The sequence below is a fragment of the Episyrphus balteatus genome, chromosome 4 (assembly GCF_945859705.1).
Source record: "Episyrphus balteatus chromosome 4, idEpiBalt1.1, whole genome shotgun sequence".
Taxonomy (NCBI): Eukaryota; Metazoa; Arthropoda; class Insecta; order Diptera; family Syrphidae; genus Episyrphus; species Episyrphus balteatus.
Window position 1 is genome coordinate 63,131,810 of NC_079137.1, and position 26,431 is coordinate 63,158,240.

At 31.1% G+C, this 26,431-nt stretch overlaps 3 protein-coding genes across 4 annotated transcripts; 1 reads left to right on the top strand and 2 right to left on the bottom strand.

Moving 5' to 3' along the window:
* Positions 1-447: 447 nt before the first annotated feature.
* Positions 448-12,528, bottom strand: LOC129917693 (porphobilinogen deaminase). Its single transcript, XM_055997755.1, has 4 exons — positions 12,109-12,528; positions 11,481-11,553; positions 2,235-2,504; positions 448-2,170 (listed from the first exon to the last, which is right to left on the bottom strand). The coding sequence occupies exons 1-4, from the start codon at positions 12,154-12,156 to the stop codon at positions 930-932; spliced, it is 1,632 nt and encodes a 543-aa protein (XP_055853730.1). The 5' UTR covers positions 12,157-12,528; the 3' UTR covers positions 448-929.
* A 2,264-nt stretch (positions 12,529-14,792) lies between these two features.
* On the top strand, positions 14,793-19,980 carry LOC129917697 (uncharacterized). Its single transcript, XM_055997761.1, has 4 exons — positions 14,793-15,335; positions 15,433-15,859; positions 18,872-19,001; positions 19,071-19,980. Exons 1-4 carry the CDS (start codon positions 14,983-14,985, stop codon positions 19,154-19,156), a joined length of 996 nt encoding a protein of 331 aa, XP_055853736.1. The 5' UTR covers positions 14,793-14,982; the 3' UTR covers positions 19,157-19,980.
* A 3,977-nt stretch (positions 19,981-23,957) lies between these two features.
* On the bottom strand, positions 23,958-25,971 carry LOC129917695 (ATP synthase subunit beta, mitochondrial). Of its 2 annotated transcripts, none has more exons than XM_055997757.1 (2): positions 25,843-25,971; positions 23,958-25,710 (listed from the first exon to the last, which is right to left on the bottom strand). In XM_055997757.1, the coding sequence occupies exon 2, from the start codon at positions 25,693-25,695 to the stop codon at positions 24,163-24,165; it is 1,533 nt and encodes a 510-aa protein (XP_055853732.1). In that variant the 5' UTR covers positions 25,696-25,710; positions 25,843-25,971; the 3' UTR covers positions 23,958-24,162. The 2 variants fall into 2 exon arrangements, with proteins under 2 accessions (XP_055853732.1, XP_055853733.1); XM_055997758.1 differs by having other exon boundaries at positions 23,958-25,744; positions 25,843-25,967.
* Positions 25,972-26,431: the final 460 nt, after the last annotated feature.

Here is a 26,431-nt window from a genome sequence, read left to right on the forward strand (position 1 = left end):
TTATTAGCATTGAAGAATAACCGCTAGAATGGAAACATTTTGTTCTATCACGAATTTCTGTATGAAGTTTGATTTTTCCTTCACTGAAGTGAAGGTAATTGTAGTGATATCATTCCCTTTACAGATTTCAGACCAAAATATTTTTGGCACAATTTGTATACCTACATTAAGTTCTTTCTTGAATTTTTCGATACTTTTGTTTTTTTCCGATTTAGATTTGTTTTTTTAGCAGAATTCGAGGATGTTAAATTGTATTTCCAACACTAGGATAAGATTGTAAGCTCACATTGCAAAATTACGACATTTTGTAATTCATCATTTTGTTTTCATCTAGAAATAAAACCAATTACAAAGATTCGCAGTATGCAATGAATCCCATAATTTAGGCATTTTTAACATTAAAAACGAATTACATTGAACTTAAAAATTAAAAAATAAAACAAGACCTTCGCTATGAACACTTATATTTATTATTGTTCCACTTTTCTCATAGACAAACATAACATCAGGCTTAATGTACAATGCAAATGTACAAAGGAAAATTTGTTTTTTGATTTTTATTTTTTTATAAACATATTTTACTTAAAATTCTCTGATTTTCTTTCATGAAAGAAAAAAACATAAATAAAAAAAAATATTGTACAACGATGAAAATTAACTAAGCATTTTCACTAAACAGACAAAATAATGATAACGAATAAAGTCTTTGTTATGAAAAAAATATATAACAAACATGTTTAACAATGAATTGCAAAAGAGAATTGAAGGGCGGGATGTTTCTTTTTTCGTATTTCTGATGTTCTGATGATTCTGATGATACCCTGAACCAGGACAGCTGTTACAGCTATTTAAAAAAACCAGCACCAACAACTGGGCGAGGAATAATGATGATATTTAATTTACTAGTTTCGATGCTGTCATTAATTCCCTTATGACACTTTACTATGAATCTCATCTTGTGCACACTTCATCACTTCCAAAGCACCTTTATTTATCAAATCATCGGCTAAAGCTTGTCCAAGCTTTTCACTTTTCGCATACAATTCATAGTCGTAGCATTTGTGACGAAACAGTCCGCAGAATAAATTCACTGTGTCATCGGTTAGCACTGGAAGCACCTCTGTCGATTGGGGTTTCTGTTCATCACCATAATCGAACATTTTTATTGTCTTTTGTAGGAACGGACAACTGTCATGACCAGGCAGTGTGGTTGTAGTTTGTTTGGCCCCACCAAATGGGCATTTGCTAGAGCTGCTGGGCGCACAGTCTACAGTTTCAGCAGGCGGTGTATTTCCAGTAATTGGACATATTTCAGCTGCATTTACTTTAACATCTGTATCCACATATGGACACTGTCCCATAAAATCTTGTCCAACTGGAATTTTCAAAGGACACTCATCTTTTATTGCTTTTGTCGTAGTTGAATTGCCGTTTTCTTCACGATTCTTCAAATGCACCGCACTAAACGGACACTTTTTGAAGAGTTCTCCATGAATACTTATTAGCTGCTGGATGTCGGTGAACTTTTCAAGAAGACCAGAGTTCAAATCATCATTTATGACTTTAGGACTGGCTCGTTTACTTTCCGGACTTTCACTACCATCTTTCCGTGCTCGTTTTTTTGGCGGCGAACCATCATCATTTGCATTGATATCGCACTTATGTCTTTCTAATTCTAGAGAGCAGGAAAGTTCATTTCGAATTTCTATAGTTCCATCTAAACTCCATACTGCACCGAGTACTTTTAAACCTGCCCCAGTATTGTCATCACTTAGACATCCATTTAAAGTTGAGCAGACAGCAACTGGAGCACTGCATCCACCTCCGAGTGTCTTGAGGAAGCTACGTTCTGCCAAAATACGACAGGTTGTTGGTAGACAAACAAGAGCTTGTAGCATTTTAAGGATTTCTTCGTCATTTGATCGGCACTCTACAGCAAGAGCTCCTTGACCAACAGCATACAATAAATCAGAAGGTTCGAGAATCTGACTTATGCGATTCATCCATCCCATGCGCACAAGACCAGCTTGAGCAAGTATAATGCCAGCAAATTTCGACCCTGGAGCGTCTAATTTCGCCAAACGGGTATTTAGATTGCCACGAATATCGCACACAACTAGATGCGGGTATTCTCGTCGAATTTGTGCGGTTCGTCGAAGGGAAGATGTTCCTAGGAAGAAAGTCATAATCCATAATTATATAGGTGCTATGATTGGTATATATTGACTATTTACCTATTATACTTCCTTTGGGCAGTGTTTTGATGGTATTTCCCTTGAACTTTTCATTCAATACAAGTGCATCGCGGGCATCATCTCTCTCTAGAACAGCACCGATGGCCATTCCTGTTGGTAAAGCTGTCGGAAGGTCTTTGAGTGAATGGACAACAAAGTCAACACCGCCATTGCGAAGAGCATCCTCCAAATCACGGGTAAAGAGAGATTTTTCACCAATTTTTGGCAATGATATGTTTAGTACTCGGTCGCCAATTGTTGACATGGTATCTAAAAAAAAAGAGAAACATAGAAGGTTGGAGTTTAGTTTGGAGATAAAATAACAAAATAATAAAGTCGATAAGCGTGCCTGTCGATAAAAGTGGGTCACGATTTGAAAAATGGTCAAATATCGTGCGAATAGTAAAATACTAATGGCAAGGGGTTATTAAATAAATAGTTGAATAGTTTGAATTGTTTAAGTGGGTGCCTCAATTGAATTGAAGATAATTGCACGCAATGTAGTGCTATAAAAATGATTACGTTTATCTGAATTTTGTTTTGGCCTAATTGCTTATTTGTTAAGCCAAACTATTGCATGACTCTCAATATTTGGTAGAAGAGTCATTTGACAAGTTGTTGGTTTTTTTTTATTGAATAAACGATGGTCAGGATGGTAGTCCTGCAATTTTTTTTTAATAGGTCCTTTGACACCCACAATTCATTTTTTTCGTATTGAAACCAGTGATGGGTTCAAGAAATACAGATAGTCGGTTAAAGACTTGTTATTTTAATTTAACAATTATCAACATCAATTATATTTGATGGAGAAAGTAATTGGTATTTAAATTTTTGTGGAAATTAATCATAATATGTCAACTTTAGACAGATTAAGAACAATTAATTACAGAAATAACATTTTTGATGAACAATCGAAATCGCATTTCATGATGAATGTATTTTTTTATTATTAAAATTAAAGAAATAAAATTAGTACAGTACAAGGTCAAAACGGTGTACAACTCTAATTTGAATCAATTTTTTTCAAGACCATTATAAAAATCCGTTTACATTTAAAGGTAAATGCAGATTTTTGGGTTCATATTGAAAAACAAAATATGGGTATTTTCATTATAACGGGTATGACACATTTACTTAATTTTTTGTTCCTGATGATCACTAAATAAGGTATTTCATAGTTTTTACAATCTCTAAAAAATTAGGTGTAACGGGTGTGACGTTAGAATTTATATTTAAGATAAAAGAAGATTCTATTACGTTTGCAGTAAGCAAACCATATACATACATTATTTATTTATAGAAAATTTATAGAAAGCTGTGCTTTTTTATAATCAGCCAGATTCTGAATGAAAACTACCGGGGAAATGTGTTCGGAAAAGGGCTCAAAGATATTGAAATTAGAAATTTATGATATTTAAAAATCTTACGGCCGATTTCTTCACAGAGTCCTAACGCTAATATCGGTCCTAGTCCTAAAGTTAGTACTCAAATCAGTACCAACTCATTTCTTCACCCAAGTACTAGGTCCTAAAACTGTCAATTTAGGACCGAGTACTAGTTAGGACCTGGTCCTAGCTAGCTCCTCAAAATCGATTAGTACCTGGTTATTATACCAATCGTTAGTACTCAGATCGGTACCAAGTGATTTCTTCACAAAAGTCCTAAGCCTTAGTACTGTCAAATTGGTACCGAGTATTAGTTAGGACTCGGTATTTATTAGGACCCCAAAATCGGTAGTCTAGCGGTTAGTACTTCAATCAAAGCAATGAATTTAATTATTTTTAAGAGATATCTGGCAGATTTTTTAATTTCTTGGGTGTTGTTGCACTTGACAAGTGCGTTTCTATTGATTTTAATGATTTGGATGATTTTGTTTTAATTTGCCAAAAACATAACCGATTTTTTGCATTAGATATAATTCATGAATAATAACGACAAATACGTTCACCTGCCGTGAAAAATTGCAATAGCAAAGCAATTTTTTAATAAATTATTATGAAAAAAAATCGTTGGCACTGCATTTTTGATAGGAAAACCATGGTTAAGTATAAATATAAATGGAGTCACCTACATACAATATTCACTCAAAATATCACCTTTCGGTACCATTTTACGGGCAGAGGACATGTTTTAGAATTCGTGATGGCCGTGTGAAAACCATCTTCCAATTTCCAACGCAAAATATATTTGAAAAAGTATTCTATTTACAAATAGTATTGAAGGTTATGCTCAAACTTGTCTTCATTCTGTTCGTCCTGTTATAAACTGTTATAAAAAAAAACTGTACCAAAACAATAAAGCTGCAGTTTTTCTAAAACGTTATTTTTATTTAGATATGAATGTACATTATGAACAAACATCCGCATAGTAATCGTCTTTTTTATTACTTATTTTAAAATGATTTTTTTTCGGTCGGCGACTTTCCCAGGCAATAGCCAACCTATATTCGTTGGTGAACTAGTTACCAGTCTTGCCGACACTTTTGTATACGATCCAGACATTATCTTCATTCTTGATTGTGACAGTTCTTAATAGAATTTATCTTCTGTTCTTGTTGGCTTCTTTTCAATCTTCACAATATTTTTTAAAAATTATTTTAATGATAATTTCATTAATTTACTGTTTTTTGTACATATATTTTTAATGTGGTTTAATCTGCTGAAATATCAAAATAAAATATTTCAAACATCAAAATATTGTCAGAATGACAGTTAGACCAGTTTTATACGTATTATTTCTTAGGACTGCGTTGTGAATTTAGATCAGGTCCTATATATGTGAAGAAATGCTCGGGTCCTAACTTTTCCTTAGGACCGAGTACTATTGCTAGGACCTGGTCTAGCTAGACCGGGTGCTAAGCTGACTTAGGACTTATGTGAAGAAATTGGCCGTTAGTGTTTAATATGACGAATGTTTTTTTTTTTTTGTTGAAGGAAATGCCAATCAGTGACTTCTGATTTAGATTTTAATAAAACAACATATAACGGAAAATGAATTATGTGTATATAGCGAAAATATTGAAGTGATACAATGTTTGAATATTTAGCTTTAAAACTTCTTTAAGGCAGCGAGAAATAACTTGGATACCATCAACTCATCATACTCGTACATTAAATCATCAGTACAATTTAGTCGTGCCATAGGCAAAAATGAATTTGAAACTTGTACAATAGATCAATGATAAAATTTTACATGGCCTCTTTTGATTCTTGATTCTTATTACAAGTATTGTATTTAAATATTGCTCTCTTTTGCACCTTTAATTCAAAATGAGGTTTTTCATATTAAAACAACACATACAAAAATTGAGACTATTAAAGCAACTATATCTAGGTGTTTTCTCAAAAATTGCATACATCGATATCGCAATATTAAGCCACAATTTTTTCTTTTTTTCATTTTGAGAATGTATTATCGATTTTATCATAGAAATATATATTTATATTTTTTTTTTTTTTTTCAATGAAATAATATTTTTTTTATCTATATCAGTCAATTAGTCTTATCTATGCATGCCTAAATAAACAGTAATAGATATTCCAGTTATGGCAAGCTAGACGGTGTATTATTTTTGTTGCTTACTGGAAATTCATTTTTTTTTTTGTTGCTAAAAGATAATGAGATTTAATTAATTACAATTATCAGCTTAAAATTATAAAATTATTATTATTATAACTTATTTTACCTCCCACATGAAAGGTCATGTTTTCAAAAGCTGTTTAAAGCCAAAAACTGCAACTTATTATTTAAACCTTATACAGCAACAAAAAATGTGCTCTCCTCAGGGTAAAAACCACCAACAATATATCATTATTTTGTTTACAAAAAAAAAATAAACTTGCATAATGAAAACAAGATATTTGTGTTTGTTAAAAAAAATATATAAATACCATGACCAACTTGTTGGAAGATTTTTATAATTTTCTTATTAAACAAAATAAATTTAATACAAAATGCCTGCAGACACAAAATGCGAGGGCGGGAAAGATCACTGTGCAAATTTGTTTATTATACAATTGTTATCAATTGCGACGACACACTTATTTACTTTAAACCCTGCCTCTGTCATAATCAGGAAACCGCGCGTTTTCACTTTCTTTTCGACGACACGTGGGGTTTTTGGTTTGAATAAAAAAAAAATTTCGTATTAAGCTCTTCATGCAGTTCTTGAGAGTTTAGAGTATACAAGCATGATATCTGCATTTTTAATATAAAATGTGTGTCTACGATAACGTGAAGTAACTTTATTGATTAGGAAAAATACGTGAAACAATAAAGTATGTCTATCTCAATTTCAGAATGACAAGTACAATGAGTTGTAATAATTTGTATTGACAAAAGGGATAGTTTAAATAATAATAATAATTGTTATCGATTACTTGAACTCAAAAACCTACTTAGATATCGACCATAGGTAAAAAATGATGCAATGTCATGGATTTATATTTAAAACTTACTATACATAGGTATAGGTATCAAGCTACTTAACTGATAAAACCGGTCGGTAAGTGCTGATTGCGGGATGTATCTTCATTTAAATATTAAGGAATTATAAGCACTCTTGTCGTGTTATTTTAAATAATTTCATCATTTCCATAAAATTTAGGTTTACTTGTTTTAAAAGTGACCAAATTAAATGTGAATTGCGTTCTTGAAGACCAAGATTATGTACCCGGGCAATATTTAGAGGCATATGTATATTATTTCTCCATAGAGGATAGGTTTATGCTTACGTGTGAGTTTCAAAGAAATAGATCTTGTCAAAAAACATCATCCTAAAAAATCAAAATAATCTCTTACCTACCAGGAAAACAGAAAACTCATAACACTTCTCTTTTGAATATCATAGATTAAACTAGAAACAGTGAAACAATTCCCGGAGAAAACTTATTCCATGAGCTGAACGATATTTCCACGACATTTCCATTTCTACTAAGGAACATTCTAAATATCAATCAAAATACAGGACGGTTTTGAGAAGCCTAAAATATTTCTTTTTCTTCTCCTTTTCAGGACGCATGACACCAGCTAAGTTGGTCGTGGTTTATTTTATCAAGACGGTATTTTTGACGTGCAAAAATCATCAGTATCACAATTATAGCTGTCAGTCGTTTCCTTGACAGCTATTTCTACCTAACCTAACCTTACTGTCTTTAAATTTAATTGCTTCTGATTCGATCAAGCTTTGTTACTTCTGCTGACATTTTTAAGCCACCACTTCGTCCACCCTACCCTTACTCGATGGTTGATGTCGTGATCACAAGATGCTTCACTATTGATTTGAGATTTAAGATATTTAAATATTTCGCAGCCTGGCAGCACTGTTCCATTCAAGCAAATATCCGGAATAGGACCGTCTAAGTCAGAAAATTGACAGTATAGATATTTTATCTTTTTTCGCGATAACGCGGTATCCCTCTCTTTCCAGAACATCCAACCATACATCAATTTTTCGTTGCGTTCCCTGGTGCACACCAACTTTCCCTGATCATCCGGAATTTTTCACTGTCTTATCCACCCATATTGGACCTCGTGGTTGTCTATCGAATGCCTTTTGGAAATCAACTAGTACAAAATGCAAATTACGATGTTTTTCCATTATCATTTCTATACTCTGTATAAAATCTGTAGTTGATTTATCCGTAACAAACCCCAACTGGTCATCAGACAGCAGAATTGTTTTTCGTAGTCAGCCACCCAAAATCCGTTCAACGATCTTTTCTTCACCAATTTTTAACTTTCAAAAGCAAGTCTAATTTTTGTTCAGTAATTCGTTAGAGATAGCGATCCAATTCCCAAAACCATACAAAATCCACCATGATCATCGTGAGCTTTTTATCTACATATTTCATTCAAATAATTTATCTTATTTTTTTTTAAGTTTCTGATTTGTATTAGCCAAAAAGAGGCTTTCAATTATTGTATAATCGACATGTCCGCTTTCTAAGTACATAACATTAAAGGCCACTGCTTTGAACCTGAGATTGAACTGCAAACATTAGTAAAAGCATTTAACATAATCTGCTAACTGCTTACGACAGCTAATATTCTTTTTCAGCTTAATACTGTTGCCGCCGACCTTCAACTTCAAAAAATGTGTTGCTAATTAAATTTACCTACACAGCTATCTAAACTTTTATTACTTCAAAATGTTTCAATTTTTAAATAAAATAAATAATAATATACCTACATGCTATGGCGACAGGTTATTAACTCTAATCACGATTTATTGCTTTCAAGTAACGTTGTGAATTTTAGTGCATGCATATTATTCTTATAAAAATAAATTCAAATAATATTTAAAAATAAAAAAACATTCAAAAAGAAAAATAATAAAACAAACAACTTCTTCCGTTTTCTCCCATCCGTTTACATTAATTACAGAAAAATCCACAACTTACATTACTTTCGTTTAATAAATGCAACAGTATCACTTCCATTTAAAGGTATACCAACAGCAGTACCAGATACATTACTTAAAACCCATTTCAATGGATTACTCATATTCATCAAACCGGATTTCGGTAAAATGGTTGTTAAAACCAAGACTTGATTTGAACGTTATTTCTGATGAACGACGACGGGACGACGACGCTTCGTTGTAGGTCTTTCCCAAATATGTAAGTTCGCGTGGATTCAAAAATAAAAAACTAAACAATTGTTTCTAAGTACTTCCTATAATCCATTAGTATCTATCTATTTTAGGTGTAAAATAGAAAGACTTTACCAGTCAAAATAGTGTTTGTACATAACATTTGCATTTATCTTGAATAAAAGTAAAACCAAATTCGATACAAAAAACGAATTAAAGTATCCATGTACGTCAAAATTGCTATTCAATCACATAAAAATAAACAAAACAAAAGCAGAAATAGTCTGATTAGCATTTGGAATTTCAAATTAATTCAAATTTTATAAAAAAGTATATAGACAAAGGGTCTAAGGCTATATAAAGTCTTGTACGTAAGTACCTATCATGTATTTTTAACACACAACTGCATGGAACTTTTTATTTTGTATGTGTACCTCTATTATTTTGAAAAAATAACAATTAAACCCCAAATACATCCATTCATTATGGCATAAAGATCACGAGTTTAAATCTGTGACAAGGTCATGTCTCATGTGCTGTTGGTTGTTGGTTGTTATGTTGGGTAATAAAAAGACTCTGCTTGAATGAAAATCTTTACTTGAGAGAAGAAGTAATACAAAAATTAGAAATATATTGCAGAAGGTGGAACTTTTTTTGCTACCTTTGTAAACCTTGAAAATTAACCGAAAAGAATTCGTTCATTTAAGATATTTCGTAAATTACTTTCTAATTTGACAATGAGTACCTTTGGATTTATGGAGACATGTATTCATGGCTGTGACGCCAAACAGTAGGGCAATAGAATTATTAAGTTGGTATTTAATGGGTGGATTTTACTTTTTTAGAAAATATCAATTTTGTACAACCTTATTAGGTCTTTTTATTTTAGAACATTTGGTTCTTCTATTTCAATTTTCTACTTCTTTTAGGTAAAAACCGCCAAAAAGCGGAAATGTTGAGCATTTTTTTAAGTAAACTTTTCATGAAATATGATTGTTTTCTATGTTGGACACATTATTAATCTTGCAGAAAGTAACCCATGTTTGATATTATTGTTTTTTTGAATTTCTAATCCTTAAGATGGGAAGATCAAAAAAAACTTACTCCTTGTGTTTTGTTTATATAACATTAAGTCAAGATCTATTACAGTAAATTTAAATTCATTTTCACAGTGTTCAGTTGTTTTGTCAAGTATTTTGTAAAGATAAAGTTAAATGCAAATTATACACAATTTATTGAATAATCACATTTTTTTTTTTTTTTTTTTTTTTTTGAGTGAATAATATGAATAAAAAATTAAATCCTTCGATTAATGAAATTCAGATTTAATGGATTGGATTCAAAATTTACTAAGTCAAAAGCAGACTGATTTTTAACTTAGTAAATTACTAAAATACTGGCTTTAGCATTCTACTAAATCATTTAAAATTTTTGTGCTTAAGTGTTTATCTTTCAAAGTAAAACCTGACCTAAGGTTTCCAGTTTTAAGATGGTTGATTTTCATAAGTAAAACAAAAAATGGTTTTAATAAAAATGAAACTTCTGAGGTCAACAAATTTTTTTTTTCGTTTCTTTTTTTACGACATTTCCGTATGACCTTTTCAGGAAAAGTTAAACTAATATCATTGAAATCAATCCGGGAAAATTTTTGAATGGATATTTGACTGTGTTGCCTTTTGATTAGAAATGCAAATTATGTATTGATCGATTGGAAATCACACAAAGATTTAAAAAAAAAAAAAAAAGTTTATTTGAATAGTTATTTTTGCTATAATTGTGTTTTTCTTTTTCACGAACGGAAATTCATTTCCTTAACAGCTGATTTATAACACCAAAAAATGAAACGAATCATTCCACGGATTTATGTTTCAATTTCACACAGTTTTACTGATACATTTCTGTCAGATAAAATTTATCGGCTGGATTTCAACCACGAAAACTGAAATTTTCAATGATAGAAATTTACAATGATTGCTATAAACCATCTGTCAAAAAAACTCCAATGATTGGTTTCAATGATGAAAACCAATGATGGCTATAACTGGCCTCTACAGATCAACAACATCTCCATGTGAGTGACCCGTCTAATAATAAAATTATATTTCACTCTATTATGAAATTCAAAAAAAAAATTACCACCACTTTTATGGCATACTATTTCAATATTTCGAGTTGAACGACATCTATCTATTATAGATCATAGTGGATTACAAATTACCCTTAAGCAAACCCCTATACTTTATAATGAAGGTTTATTAAATCAAACACAATACGACTCTGATTTAATTACTATTCCAATTATAAAGACTCTGAATAAAAATATAAACGTTTGTTTATTAAAAAAAAAAAATATATAACTAAATTACAATTCTCCCATATATAACGTTTTTTTTTCAAATATAAAAGTTGTAATTCATTAAAAAGAATTTTGTCTGTAATTTCAAGCAGATTGTGCTACTGTACTGATTAAAAGGTCGTGAGAAATAAATCTACCCATCGGCGTTTGATCTTTTTTTGTTTGCATAAATCAATTTTGCAAAAATAAAATAAAGAAATCTTTCAAAACTGTTAAAACTAATAAACCAAATCTTATGAAATTATTTATAATTATTATTTTTTATTTAAATATAGGAAAATTTCAAAAGAATACTTACGAATTTCAAATTTTCGATGAGAAAAGATCTTCTGCAATCGGGCAATCACATGTTTTGTTTGAATTAATGCCAACTGAAAGTAAAGTATGAATGGGAAAACAAATAAATACATCAATATTTTCATTTATTTCCATAAAAATCAATAAAAACAAAAAAAGTAAAGGTGTAAAAGTTATGATAGTATGATCACTCATGAATTTAGGTCAATTTAAGTGAATGTGCTGCTAACTAACAGCCAGCAAAAGAAATTCAAGTTCATCGTATAGCAAAAAATATAAAAAAAAAAACTCTTATTCGTTATCGCTTCGTCTGTCTCTGTGTTGTATTTTTATATATCTTCTCTATTTTATAATTTAGCAGAGAGACGACGGTTATTCAACTATTTTAGGAGTGATATAACAAATGGCACGCACTTCTCGAGCTCGACGAGCGGATATTTGAGTTATTGCTTTAACCAATTTAACAATCGTGTTGAATTTGTTTTTTTTTGCCTAATGTCCCAACAAAAAGAACACAGTTCAAAATGAATAATTCAAAAGAATGCAAAAATAATGCAATAGACTAGAGCTAAGTTAAAAATGTTATTCAAAAAGTAGACAACAAAAAATAGAAGAAAAAAAAAACTTACTTCACTTTTTCTAGATCCAACACGGATTATTTTTTCGTCTCCACTCATGTTTTTTTTTTTGTCTTTGGTATTTTTTGCTTCTTTTTTGTGGATTTATAGGTTCCAAAGATTGTTAAGTGATTTTTGTGTATATTTCTTGTACTACAAGACTTTTTTTTCTTAGTCCAACGAAGGAAGAGTGAAAGTTTGGCAGAAAATGTTGAAATTTTTAAGATTTTTAAATAAAACACTTTATGAAATGATGATTAAATTATTTCGCAAGACCGGATGGATTTAAATTGAATGCATTTTGTTAAATTAAATGATATTTAATTGGTTTTATTTGAGTCATTTATTTTTTTCTAATCCACTTGTTGTGAGAAGGAAAAATTCGAAGAGGAAATCCATGCACTTGCTCGTTTGGGAGATGAATGGCAAAACGTGAGTATTTTTTTTACGTAAGTTTTTTTTTTCTTTTGGAAAATGTCAAAACGTAAGGAATAGACGGTTTGGGAAAGAGATATATATAACGTTACGTTGCTGTTTACATGATGCTTAGGGTTATTTCACAATGAATAAGGGAAGTTTTAACATTTTGATAAGATACCGATAACATTTTTAAGGGCCAATTGTACAAATATTTAATCCTTGGATCAGCAACTTTTATCTTCTGAAATAGGTAATAAAGCTGAGTTTTAGCACTGGTTCAAGGTCCATATACGTAAAAATAGCCACATTCATGCTTGAACCGAAGTTAACCCGCTGCTAATCCACCGAAATCGGTGGGTTAAATTCCTGAACCAAGGCTGACCCACGTTTGTACAACTGGCACTAAAGGTATAACTACAACGGCCACTTTTTGCAAAAAGTCAAAATTTCAAAATTTTCAAACTCATTTTGTGACAGTTTTTCCGACCACAAAATTGAAAATAAAGATACAGAAAGCTGATTTTTTGGTTTAAAAAACAATTTTTGTAGTTTTTTCCAAAAACAAATAGCACTAGAAAGAAATAAAAACTTTTTACTTTTGTAAATTTCCCCCTTTTTCACTTTTTAGGTCATTGTAGTTAAGGCTTAAGTCGAGAAAACTGTCGAGTTCCTACAAATAAAGCCTTAACTACATTGGCTCAAAAAGTGAAAAAGTACAAAAGTGAAAATTTTCAAACGCATTTTTGTATAGTTTTTCGGCCTGAAAAATTAAAACAAATGATGCAGAAAGCTTATTTTTTGGTCTAATAAACAATTTGTATACTCTTTTTCACAAAACAATTGCGCTAGCCATAAAAAAAAATATTTTCACTTTTGTACTTTTTCAAAAATTGGTGTATGTAGTTAAGCCTTAAAAATCGAATTTATAACGACTTTTTTTTAAAGATGAAATCTTAAGTGAAAATTGCCACAAATTTGGCAACTTTTAATTTTTCAGGCATTTTTAAAAATTAAGAGGGGTCTTCATGAAACGGTGTAAGCTCTGGTAAACGTGGTAAAGTGTACAAACGTGGGTCAACCTTGGTTCAGAAATTTAAAGGCATACCGGAGGGGTATGCGGTACGGGTAATTGCATGAAAAAAATTCCAAACTGGAACATTAATATTTAGGTGTGAAATTTGTTTCATACAAGTACCCTTACCGCTACACATACGGCTACCGCTAACCTTCCAGTGTGGTCAAGCCTAAACTCTCCGATTTCGTTGGATCCCAACTAGCACAACAGCTTCTATAAATCGAGATCTTGCAGGTACTACTTCTTATACAGCTTGTATTGAGCTTGCTTCAGAATTTAATTGCTTATAGAAGTTCGAACTTGTTTAACAACTTCTAATAAGTTGTTTAAATACTGTTAAAGAAACTTAAACGAAAAAAAGCTTGTTTTCGGAAAAGCCTGTTTAATGAATTTATTGAAGCTTTATAGAAATTACCAAGTTTAAAATTTGATTTTTGGTTTTGATATTGAATAATCTAGCTGGGACACTTTTAGGTTTTGACATTGAATAATTTAGCTCGGACATTTTTTGCTATTTGAACTGATTAAGTTTTTGATTTCATTAATGAATATACTAGGATGGCCGAGTTGGTAGAGTGGTGGACTACCACCAAGCAGATACGAAGTTCGATTCCTGGGTGTGGTTAAAAAAATTATATACTTTTAAAATTATTATTAATGGATATACTAAAAACTAATAAAATGTTATATATAATATCAGATCAAAAGATAAAATTCATGATTTAAAACTAGTTAAAAAAGAATTCTTGTTTTTGTAGTTTTTTTTTAAATTTCGATAAGACATGTATTAAAGAGCTATACAAGCTCTTTCGAAGCTATTTATCAAATCTCAAAGCTTCGGTAGAGCTTCGGTAAAGCTTCGTTTAAGATCCTTATAGAGGGTCAAACTTCTATAACGTTCTCCTTTTTCCATGCCCACAACCTTACTAAAGTTTAAAAGAAGCTGAAATGTAGCTTTTGAAATACCTTAACCGAAGCTGAAATGTTAGTTGGGATATGTTAAAATAGTCTCTTTTTCCAAACTACATAATTGCAAAAAGTACCCAATGTAAAATGTAATTGAAAAATCACATAACAGATTCCATTATGTTTCCACCCAAAACTATGTTAAAATTACCCACCAACAAAAATTTCACAAACCCAAGTGTGAAAGAGAAAGCTACAAAACAAAAACTACCTCCTCTCCCCGGGATACCGTAATTCCAAAACGTCACTTTATTGCCAAAGGATGACGTAAAACCTACACAATTTTTTTTTTGTAAACAATTTGTTTTTTTTTCTGCTTAATTTTAATGTGAAATTTTCTATAAATTCACATTCCACGAAATCCAAGTGAATGATCAAGTCACAAATCAAATCATCCTCAACTACAAATTAAAATCTCTGTGTGAATGCTATTCCAGTTGTGGAATCGACCGCTGGCAGCTGCAACTCGAGCTGCTAGAACTCGCGAACGCCTTGGTGATGATTTGATCGATAAACTCGATAGACTACACGATGGAGTCCTGCGGACCGGTGTTGTCACAGAGTCTGACTTGCGAATGGCCTATCGCAAGTCACTCGAACAAGAACAACGGAATCACTTGAATCCGTGGTATGCCATCGGCATTCTTTTATTCATTATGTTAGCCACGCCTGTGTTCTTTGGAACGATCCATTTCATTTTGGGTGTTCGCTGCTTCCTGCCAAATAATTATCTTGTTTGGGAAGCGACTCGTCCGATTAGTGATTGTGGATTTTGCAGGTAACTTTTGTTGTTTGACATTTCGTTATTTGATGATGACCTAGATTAAGAATAAAATTATTGAATTTCCAATTTTGCATTTTGTTGCATTTTCTAGTTCTGTCCAGGGACCATTGATATTACAAAATCTAACACGTGAAGAGTTCGCTCCATTTGCATACTCCTCTCAGCCAATTATTATCAAAAATGCTGTTGCTCATTGGCCAGCAGCAAAAAGTCTGAATTTTACGTATCTTAAAGATTTATACGAACGAACTCCGGGTGCATTGGATGAAGATTGTCAATTCTTGCACTTTAGATCTGATTTTAAGTCGTTGAAAGAAGTTTTTCTGATGTCCGATCAGAGAGCTAATTTTGTTGGTGGCAGCAATCAACCATGGTATGTTGGTTGGAGTAATTGTCATCCAACTGTGTTGGAAGAACTTAGAAAATTATATCCGAGACCACATTTTCTGCCCGAAGATGCAGAAATGCCAAATACGGATTATATATTTTTGGGATATGAACAAGGTGCTTTTATGCATGTAAGTATAATTGATGATTGTAATTTGTTTCATTTTATCTTAATTATTACAAAACAAAAAATAAACATCGGAACTGATAATTAATGGGTTAATCCAACTGATTGCGGAAAAGTCAGCTTAAGCAATAAATTGTTAATGTAATCTTTTCATTGTTATTCGCATTTGAAAAATGTCCTCATTCAAAAAAATGTAATTGTGTAAAAATGTTGGTATAAGTTGTTTTTTAACTCAATGAGATGTGGAATTTTTGAGAGAAAAAAATGTGCACCAATGGCACAGGGAACAAAATAATACATTGAGGCTTCGAAATTGTATTAAAAAATATGTTTAATACATTAAAAATATAAATTCATATCATGAATGCATTTTTCATAAAAATATAAAACACAGATCCATCTTATTTCATATCTTTTTGAATAACATTCAAATGATGAGTTCTTTTTTTTTTTTAATAGCCAATCTTATTGGTTGTTTTTAATAAATATGCTTGTCAATACCTAGTGTATATTGGCTGGCTCAGTTAATAATTGAAATATTTAAACACATTTAAGGAATACGTAATAAATAGCATTTGACTTGGACTTAGAGACCATTATGTAAAGATATTGAATTACACATTTTTTAAGAAATTTGTGCATCTTATGAACAATTTTTTTGGGCACTGTTAATATAACAAAAAGTTGTTTACTATTACTGAGTTTCTTTAATTTATTACCATATTATATACAGTTTCTGGATATTCGTAATTCGCTCCTTTACGTTTCAATATCTTTAAATTACAACTTTAATATTCCCCCAGGTTCCATATAAAGGCTTTTAAATGACAGTAATAATTTTGAATGTAATCTAGAATTCTAGTGCATTCTTTTGGTACATTCAATGAAAGCAACCATTTAAGAATGCCTGGAATAGAACTTAGAATTTGGTTGGTTTGTTAGTTTAAAAAAATAAGGTGAAAACCTTAGATGATTTTTTTAACCCATAAAAATGAAACGATTTTTGAAACTCAAGATTATAAAAAATGTATCAATATCTAAGCTCTTTTGCTCTTAAGTTATTACAGTGTTTCTAAGATAAGATGTACTTAAGTAAGTAGGTATTCGCTAAAAAAATAAATTAGTTATTAGTTGAAAAAAGCATATCCGACTTAAATAGCCCTTTATAGCAAGTTTACAGTTCATCGTGCTTTTTTTTATTACATCCCGCTATGTAAGAAGACTATTTTCGTTGCCATCAACTAAGGCAAAGATCAAGAATGCAAATGAAATGCTTGCTTTCAAAAAATTATTGGCATGTGAAAAAAAAGGAATTGCAGTCAAAGAATCACTTCATTAATTACATCAATTTGGTTTCTATTCTATCTTTTTTAGATTGAGATTAAGAATAAAAAAGTTACAATATAAAATAAACTGAATAATAATAAGGCATGACATTTATGTCGTCTGCCTGAGTAAAAAAAATTTCGATAAGTTGTAACTTATATTGATCTTCAAATGATCTTTATATGTTTAATTCTTTTCTATTTTTCGATTGCAAAACGTTAAGAAATTTTCAAATTTATATTTAGTTTTAACCTCCATTTAAACGCCACTTATTTCGTAATTTCATACGCATCAAATAGCTGATAATGCTTTGAATTTGAATTTTGCTTGTTACACAGAAATGTAAACTAGGCTTAAAAAGCCTCTCACAAAGTTTAATCCTATTGTAATGTCAAATTAAGTTGCTAGGAAATCAAAAAATTAAATGCACTACTTGGACGATGTACGTGTCAATATGGTAAAAGTTGCGCTTTGGAAAGGGTAATTCACAGTTCTTCCTTATTAACCTAATTAGCAATTAGCCTTTTCAAAAACCTACTAATTACACATAGAGAATTTATCACATGTTTAACCAAAGCAAACATTTATTTTCTTTACGATAAGAGACTGAATTAATACAGAGGAACGAAAAGTGTGGTAATTGTGTGTGTCCACAACTGTACATTTATCGAAAGTAAAAAATAAAGAATTTTTATCAATAATTTTGAAATTCGCTTTAACCCAAAAACAAAAATTTATTAAATTATTTGATTCATAATTGCAATGGCAAGGTCATATGTCAGCATTTTTAAAAAAGTTTAAATAATTTTAAAAACGGCCAAGATTTGTCTTGCTTTATGATAAAATTTTCGGTGCAAATCGTGAGCTATCAGCTCTTTCTTAATCAAACTATGTACTTTAAATTAAAAATCCCCATATTAACCCTTTGTTGCCCGGAGAAACTTTTTTCTTTTTTTTTACGCACACCAAAAATAAAAATATAAAAACAATTATTGTACTAGTAATAACCTGGTATTGGTAAACTTTTGAACTAAAACTAAAAAATCATTTTTGTTACAAAAATGAGAGATTAAAGAACAATCTGTTTCATAAAAAAACTATTTAATAGTGTTGCTAAAACTAAGAAAAGCAAATCTTCTCACTAGAAACATATTTCAATATTCCAAAGATTGTATAGTTATTAAACGTTCACTTTTTACATCATTTAATTTTTTAGGTCTTCTTGAAAAATTTAGAATAATACATATTTAATGCAATTTAAAGCTAAATATTAAGTTTTATTTAAAGATTTTCAATTTTGTATGAGTCGATGAATTCATCGAGGAATAGCTGATATCAATATTTCGGTTTTGATTATTGTAATAAAAACTAAAAAAAATTAAAAGGTGGTTATTGCTGAAACCACCGTGAAACAAACGGGATAAATACAAATTTCTCCAAGTGACATGTTATTTGACGAAGATCCCATTTTTAATAGCGTAAATTAATTCAAATCGGGAATTTTTCCATACAGCTGTATAGTACAAAAATATATTTTCAACAGAGTTTTCTTCTCAATTTAAAAACCTTTTATTTCAATTAAAAAAATATACAGAAGTACATGATTTTCTAGGTGGAGGAAATATTTTTCCCATTTTTTTTTTGCTTCTATTTCCAGTGTTAGTCTTTAAAGATTTTTTTCATATTTCAGTTGGATTATATCCCACGCCTTATGTGGCAAGCTCAATTACAGGGCAATAAAAGTTGGATTCTTGCCCCTACACCAGAATGTGATCATTTATGTCATTCCTTTTCATTCTATGTGGAACCTGGTGATGCTGGTAAGTTTATATAAATATTATCTCATTTCATATTTATTTTTAAATATTTATTCCTAAATCTACCCAAAGTTCTCGTGGACACTCGAATATGGTACCATGGAACATCAATACCAAAGGGTCAATTTGCTCTAACCATACAATCCGAGTATGGTTAATCGAAAATATTTCTCATTCGTAACAACAACAAAAAAAAACCTATACTCTAATGTAAAATATATTTAAATTATTTATCCGAAACTATTCCATACTTCGTACGCATCTAATATTAAGACAGAAAGATGATTTAGTTCAGCTTTTACCAAAAAAAAAATCTTGCCACAAATATTGGTAATTTAATTTAATAATAATCAATTAAAACCCTATTATAGGTATAAACCCAATTCAACTATCTTGCAACAAATCAAATTCTAGATCTTTAATAAAAGTTTAACCCACCCTGTTGAAATTTTTAGAGAATTACAAAATACAATAAAATTACCTACTAAAGAAGTTATTTTTCAAAATGGATTTTAAAACAATTGTTTAAAATTAGAATAGTTGAAACTATAATGCTTACAGGTATCCATTTTTGAAAAGTAACTTCCAAGTCACCTGTCCATTAAAATTACAACAATTTTCAAAAATAAATTAATATGCAAATAGTTTTATGAATGCAACAAATCTCACAAAAGATTCTCCACTTAGGCATGTTTTATTATGTTTCTCTCTGTAAACATTCTGCCGTTTTTCTGCCTAAACAGAATGTATTATTAGTTATTAAAATAAATTTATATAAACTCAATTAAATATAACATTGCATGTGTATTTAAAATAAGAAAATCACTTGCAAATCATTGAATCAAAGACTGTTTGAAAATTAAATCATTTTCGAAAAAAATTACATAAAACTTTTTACCTTAAAAATTAACATTTATCCAAAATTTATAAACAAAAATTCTTATCGAAATCTCAATTTAAAAGAATTTACAAAAAAATTCGTTAAACAATTTTGTTTTGTTTATTTATACTCACTAGTCAAAGTATGTAGCTGCTTTGTTGTAAAAAAAATATTTATTTTATTTATTTTAAATGATAAATTGTACAGAAAATCGAAAACAAAACAAAAAAAAATTTATAATTGTATATGTAAAAAAAAACTATTAACATTCGTAAGAGCAAAGTCTTTTAATTTTTTTTTTCTAACAAACTATTTTGTAGGTATTAACATTTCCTGTAACAAATTGTGATTTTGTAGATTTTTGCACTGAATTTGAATTTTTTGTTTACTATTTGTGCAGAATTTTGAAATTGTATTAACAATATGAAATTATGTTTATATTTATATCCGATTTACTATATATTTCATTTTTTTTTTTTTTCTTTAAATAGGTTAAGTGAAAAGTAAAATATAATAACTGCATGAAACATTTTTTTTTTTATTCAGATATTTTTATTTGAAAATAAATAAATTATATCAACGAATATTAAACATCGGTAATTTAATTATTATTAAATAAATTTTAAATTAAAACATAATTTAAATTTTACTTCTGTTCAAAATAAATATTTTATTTTAAAAAACTTTTGTTTTATACATTTTGGACTAAAAAAAGGAGTAGAACAAAAAAAAAAGAAATGAAAATATTTTGACTTTTGTTCGTTCAGCCTTACAAGAAGAGTAATTGCCGATATGCCATATTTAACTAGCTAATACATTTATAATTTCAAATATTGACAAAAACATACAAGAATTGAATTCATCGTTGTCTCGACTCAGACTCAACAACAAAAAATTTGACATGGAAACTAAGCCTAAATGGATATAATGTATAGTATAAAAAGATTCATACAAGACTGTACTACTTAAAAGATGCCGAGAAGGTAAGTCTTTTTTTTTGTTTTAAGTTTTTGATTGATTTTAAAAAAGTAAAGTGTTTCAATCCACAAGTATTAAAAAGGGAAAGGGATTTTTCTTCCTGAACTCAAAATTTTATTATGCAATACATTTTGATGGTTTAGTAAAATTCAAATTCATGAAAATGGCCTTATAATTCCAACTATGAATAGTTTGATTTCTTACGATATTACTAAGAACATTGTGAAAAATCCTGTTGCTCTAACTTAAGAAAGTTCTAATTGGAGGAAAGTCGAAAATGGCCTGAGTTGATTTTTGTAAATATGACTGTGGTGCCAAAATTGCTAGAGAACTACCGTACCTCTTGATACCTTTCTGAAAATTGTATTCAACATAATAATTATTTTTCATGATGTCACTCTAACATTGATATACAAAACTTTATTATTTTTTGGTAGGAATAATGTAACCATACGTGAAACGTCCACTAAAATAAAAATTTTCAAACTAAGACCTAAAGCCAACGAAGAAGATAGTAAACTTTATGTGCAAATGTAAAAAAAATTAGTAAAACTTGAATTTTATTTGAAACTTATATGTGTATGAGAGGAACAGTTCCCAGCAAACATTTTTGTGAATGTTCACATTCACATTATGTGAAGGAAAATTGAATCTTTGTTCAGACATTCATATTTGATTCAGAAAAGTGAATGTTTTTCTAATGAATATTCTTCACATAAACTAGACGTTTCGTGAACATTCACAAAAATGTTTGCTGGGTAACTACTGTAAATTTTTGTCATCAGTTTTGCAATTTTTATGAATTTTTTGAAGTGTTAAAATTTTCATTGGTTCTTGTGATTCAAAATATAATACACAAAAGTGGCGTAATCCCTCAAATGCTTCACAATAGTTGGAAGACCATAACTATCCAACGTATCTTCACAATTCTTGTGATCTGAGGAGTCGACAATAAAGCCTTAACTACATTGGCTCAAAAAGTGAAAAAGTACAAAAGTGAAAATTTTCAAAGGCATTTTTATATAGTTTTTGGGTATGAAAAATTAAAACAAATGATGCAGAAAGCTTATTTGTCGGTTTTAAATATAATTTGTATACTCTTTATAACAAAACAATTGCGATAGCCAGAAAAAAAACTCTTTTCACTTTTGTACTTTTTCAGAAAGTGGTGTTCCGGTTTTGTATTGTTTTGTTTTTCTTCAAACTTAATACGAAAGGGTAAATCTGAAGGTTTTGATCAAACCCTATACAATGTTTGCATTAGTAACGGAACCTGAATCTGTTTTTTTTTTTTTTATATACTTTTTCGTGATCGAATCAATTGATTTCCACAAAAACAGGGTTCAAAATCATTTTAAAAGATGTTTTAATAAATTTAAGAACAAATTACAGTCAAAATCGGTTATACCGAACTCGAAAGGACTGTTGTTATATCCAATTTTTCTTTGTAACCGGTTGCTGATAATTTGTTATAACCGTTTTCTTTTTAGAATTTAAGACCCAGTTATGTATTTTATTTGTGACCACTTAAAAATGTAATGGAAAGTGAATAAATTGGGAGCTTTAAATTATTTCAAATTAAAAACCCTTTGAAATCTTATATTAAAATAATTTTGTATTGCCAACACCGGGCATCTTCAAGAACCATAGGCCACAGTTATGTGAGTTGTCATCATGTTGTCAATAAAAAAAAAAATCATTACTAGTATGTACAAGCTTGGGTCTAACGCAAAAAGGATCTTAAAATTCTTACCAAAGAAACCACTCAGAGCTATAAATATAACTCATTATGATTTCATCTAAAAAGTGTCCTATAAATCTTGAACTGGGTCATATTTTTTAAACAAACCTCTAAAAATTCTACTAAATAAATTCTTAACTATGGAATTCCAAAAAAAAAAATGTTTAAAAATTTTGACTCATTCCATAAAATCAATTGGAATCAGTCTAGGTACCAACAAAAATAAAAATCAACTTTCAGTCATGTGACACTCATGAATCGAATTCCCCATTAAATTGGGTATGAAAATTAACTTTACCTCGAACCCCTCCATGAATTTAACTAAACCATTACAACTTCCAGTGTCCTTAACCCTCGTAATAGTTTACTTTATTCATAATCCATAATTTATTATTCAATAAGAGCCTTTTTATGCGACAAGAAAAAGTAGGTAGGTGCTTCCCTACCTACCAAAGAATTGCATTTCATCACATTCTCAAACATTCCTATGGTCATCTAAACAGAAGCTATAATAAACCTCTTATTTCTCTAATTACCTAGATATTTTTTAAGAGCCTTCTATAAATCGAAAATGTAAATTGTTGTTTGGTTATGATAACTTGTTGTGAAATCAATAGTCTTTTTACTTCTTCGTCAACATCTTTAGTTGTTACCTAACAAATCGATTTTAATCTGCCCATTTATAGTGTAGATACCATATAAAACAACAAATTCCATTTTTATGTATATCTACCACCCACCTACCTCTTCATCCATGCACAATTTACTGGAATACCTACTTACTCTGTTGAAGTAATAAATCCTCAACCCCATGCTCCTATGCCTCTGTGATAAGTACTTTAACCTCTATGAACTTACCATGTTGTTGTTTCAACCGGGGAAATGTTATCAAACTCCATGCACCACTTTGTTTCTGTTATAATGAATCAAAAAGAAAAAAATTCGAAAACATCACTGAATCAAAATGCATCCAAAATTATTTTCTTCTCTTGGAAAAAAAAAAACTTCCCAATATTACATCCTAACCTCACATTGTTGGTCTGTATCCAAAATTCTTATCAGAAAAGAAAAAACACACCACTTTACTACCCCAATTCTTCATGTAACTCAAAATACATGCTAAGTAAATAAACAAAAAACCATTGAACCTAATATGCGGCATGTTGCATAACAGTTTTTCCGATTACAAAATTCTAATTTCGATCCAAATTATCTATTTTTTCATCACAAGAAAAATCATCACACTTCATGCCCACCCTTTTTTTTCTAGGTTATGTATAACTTTTGCATAACAGCACATTATCATGTTGATTACGTAACAAAGAAATAAGAATAAGAGAAAAACTACAAAAAAATACTTTTCTTTTTCGCCAAATTCAGATTTTTATTTAATTCACTTTCTTTTTATGGCTCACATGTTATTAAATGCCTAATTATTAGGAAGGAAAAGAAAAAGATAACTTGTTTTTTATTAATATTTTTTTTGTTTAATTACTTAAGATATATGAAAGAACTCCCCCTTCCCTTTGTTGTTATTTGTAGGTAGTGGCTAGTTAAAATCCTCCTTAAGCAGCAGCTTCCTTGGCCAAACGTTCAGCCTTCTCAACAACCTCCTCAATTGGTCCAACCATATAGAATGCAACTTCTGGCAAATGATCATATTCACCAGCCAAAATCTGTGTGAATCCCTTAATAGTTTCTTCCAATGGTACCAATTTACCAGCATGACCGGTGAAAACTTCAGCAACTTGGAAAGGCTGTGACAAGAAACGTTGGATCTTCCTGGCACGGGCAACAGTCAATTTATCTTCCTCAGACAATTCATCCATACCCAAGATAGCAATAATATCTTGAAGTGATTTGTAATCTTGCAAGATCTTTTGCACACCACGAGCAACATTGTAATGTTCGTTTCCAATGATGTTGGGATCCATAATACGGGAAGTGGAATCGAGAGGATCCACAGCTGGGTAGATACCCAATTCAGCAATAGCACGCGACAACACAGTTGTAGCGTCCAAATGAGCGAATGTTGTAGCTGGAGCGGGATCAGTCAAATCATCAGCTGGCACATAAATAGCCTGCACTGAAGTAATGGAACCCTTCTTGGTGGTGGTAATACGTTCCTGCATAGAACCCATGTCAGTGGCCAAAGTTGGCTGGTAACCGACAGCAGATGGAATACGACCCAACAAAGCAGACACCTCAGAACCGGCTTGAGTGAAACGGAAAATGTTGTCAATGAAAAGAAGTACATCCTGTCCTTCTTGATCACGGAAATACTCGGCAACGGTCAATCCAGTCAAGGCGACACGGGCACGAGCGCCTGGGGGTTCGTTCATTTGACCGTAGACAAGGGCTACCTTGGAGGACTTGTCCTTCAACGAGATGACACCACCCTCAATCATTTCATTGTAGAGATCGTTTCCCTCACGGGTACGTTCTCCGACTCCGGCGAATACAGAGTAACCACCATGGGCCTTGGCAACGTTGTTAATCAACTCCATGATAAGTACGGTTTTGCCGACTCCGGCACCACCGAACAGACCAATTTTACCACCCTTGGCGTAGGGAGCGAGCAAGTCGACGACCTTGATTCCAGTGACAAGGATTTCTTGTTCGACACTCATCTCGACGAATTCGGGAGCTTCGGCGTGGATGGGGGCGGTCTTGTCGGTTGGAATGGGACCACGTTCATCGATGGGTTCACCGATGACGTTGATGATGCGACCCAAAGTCTCAGCACCGACTGGGATACGGATGGGGAAGCCAGTGTCGACGACTTTCTGGCCACGGACCAAACCTTCGGTACCGTCCATGGCAATGGTACGGACGGTGTTTTCTCCCAAATGTTGGGCGACTTCAAGGACCAAACGGGGTGTCCTTTTGTCTACTTCTAGGGCATTTAGAATTGGGGGCAAATCTTGATCGAATTGGACATCGACGACGGCACCAATAACGGCAACAATTTTGCCATTGCTAACGGCACCAGCGGCAGCGGCAGCTTTAGCAGCATATTCGCGATTAACTTGCTGGAGGAGTGATATAACTTTTTTGTCCGATGACTTGGTCACGGCCGAGCGTACAGCAGCGAACATATTGGCTAATATTCTCTGGGAAAATTTAGAAAATTCTTATTAGTTAGACCTAAATGGAAAAGAATTTGATATTTTTTGTAAGTTTTATGCAATTTTTGATAGGAAAAATGATGAGTGAAAAAAAGGAAAAAATTTTTTCAATCTTACCGATTACGAAACCACAATTTGCGAGCAGGGTGACCGAAGAAGTAGAAGTGTCAATTAATTTTAATATATCGCCATGCCGTTCGTTGTAAAAAGTTGGAGCTGAAGTGATATTTCCCAGTATTTTGTTGCAACACAAAATGGTGGGTATGGGGACAGTTTGGAAAGAAAGTTTGAATTTGAAGGTGGATGTGCATTGGGAATAAGTACACTTCGAATCAAAAAATGTACAAATGGTTTTAAGAATTTGTATTCATTTTTGACAAATTTTTTTTTATTCAATTCTAGGGTTAAGCCTGGTATGCTGCTCGCGCTAAATTTTAGCCAAGATAAAATTCCCATACAAGTTATCGATAATTTGTATGGGACTCATTTTAGCTCGGCTAAAATTTTTCGATAATTTGTATGGGATCTAAAATTTAGCGCGAGCAGCGTACCAGGCTTTAACGAAAATATTGGAACTGGAATTTTTGGAAGCACTTTGAAAAAAAAAACAAATACAAATAAACAGTTGTATTTAACGCGTTTGATACAGTTTTTGTACTCATTAAGCAATAACGATTTTTGTTGGAACGAAAATTTTACAAATGTT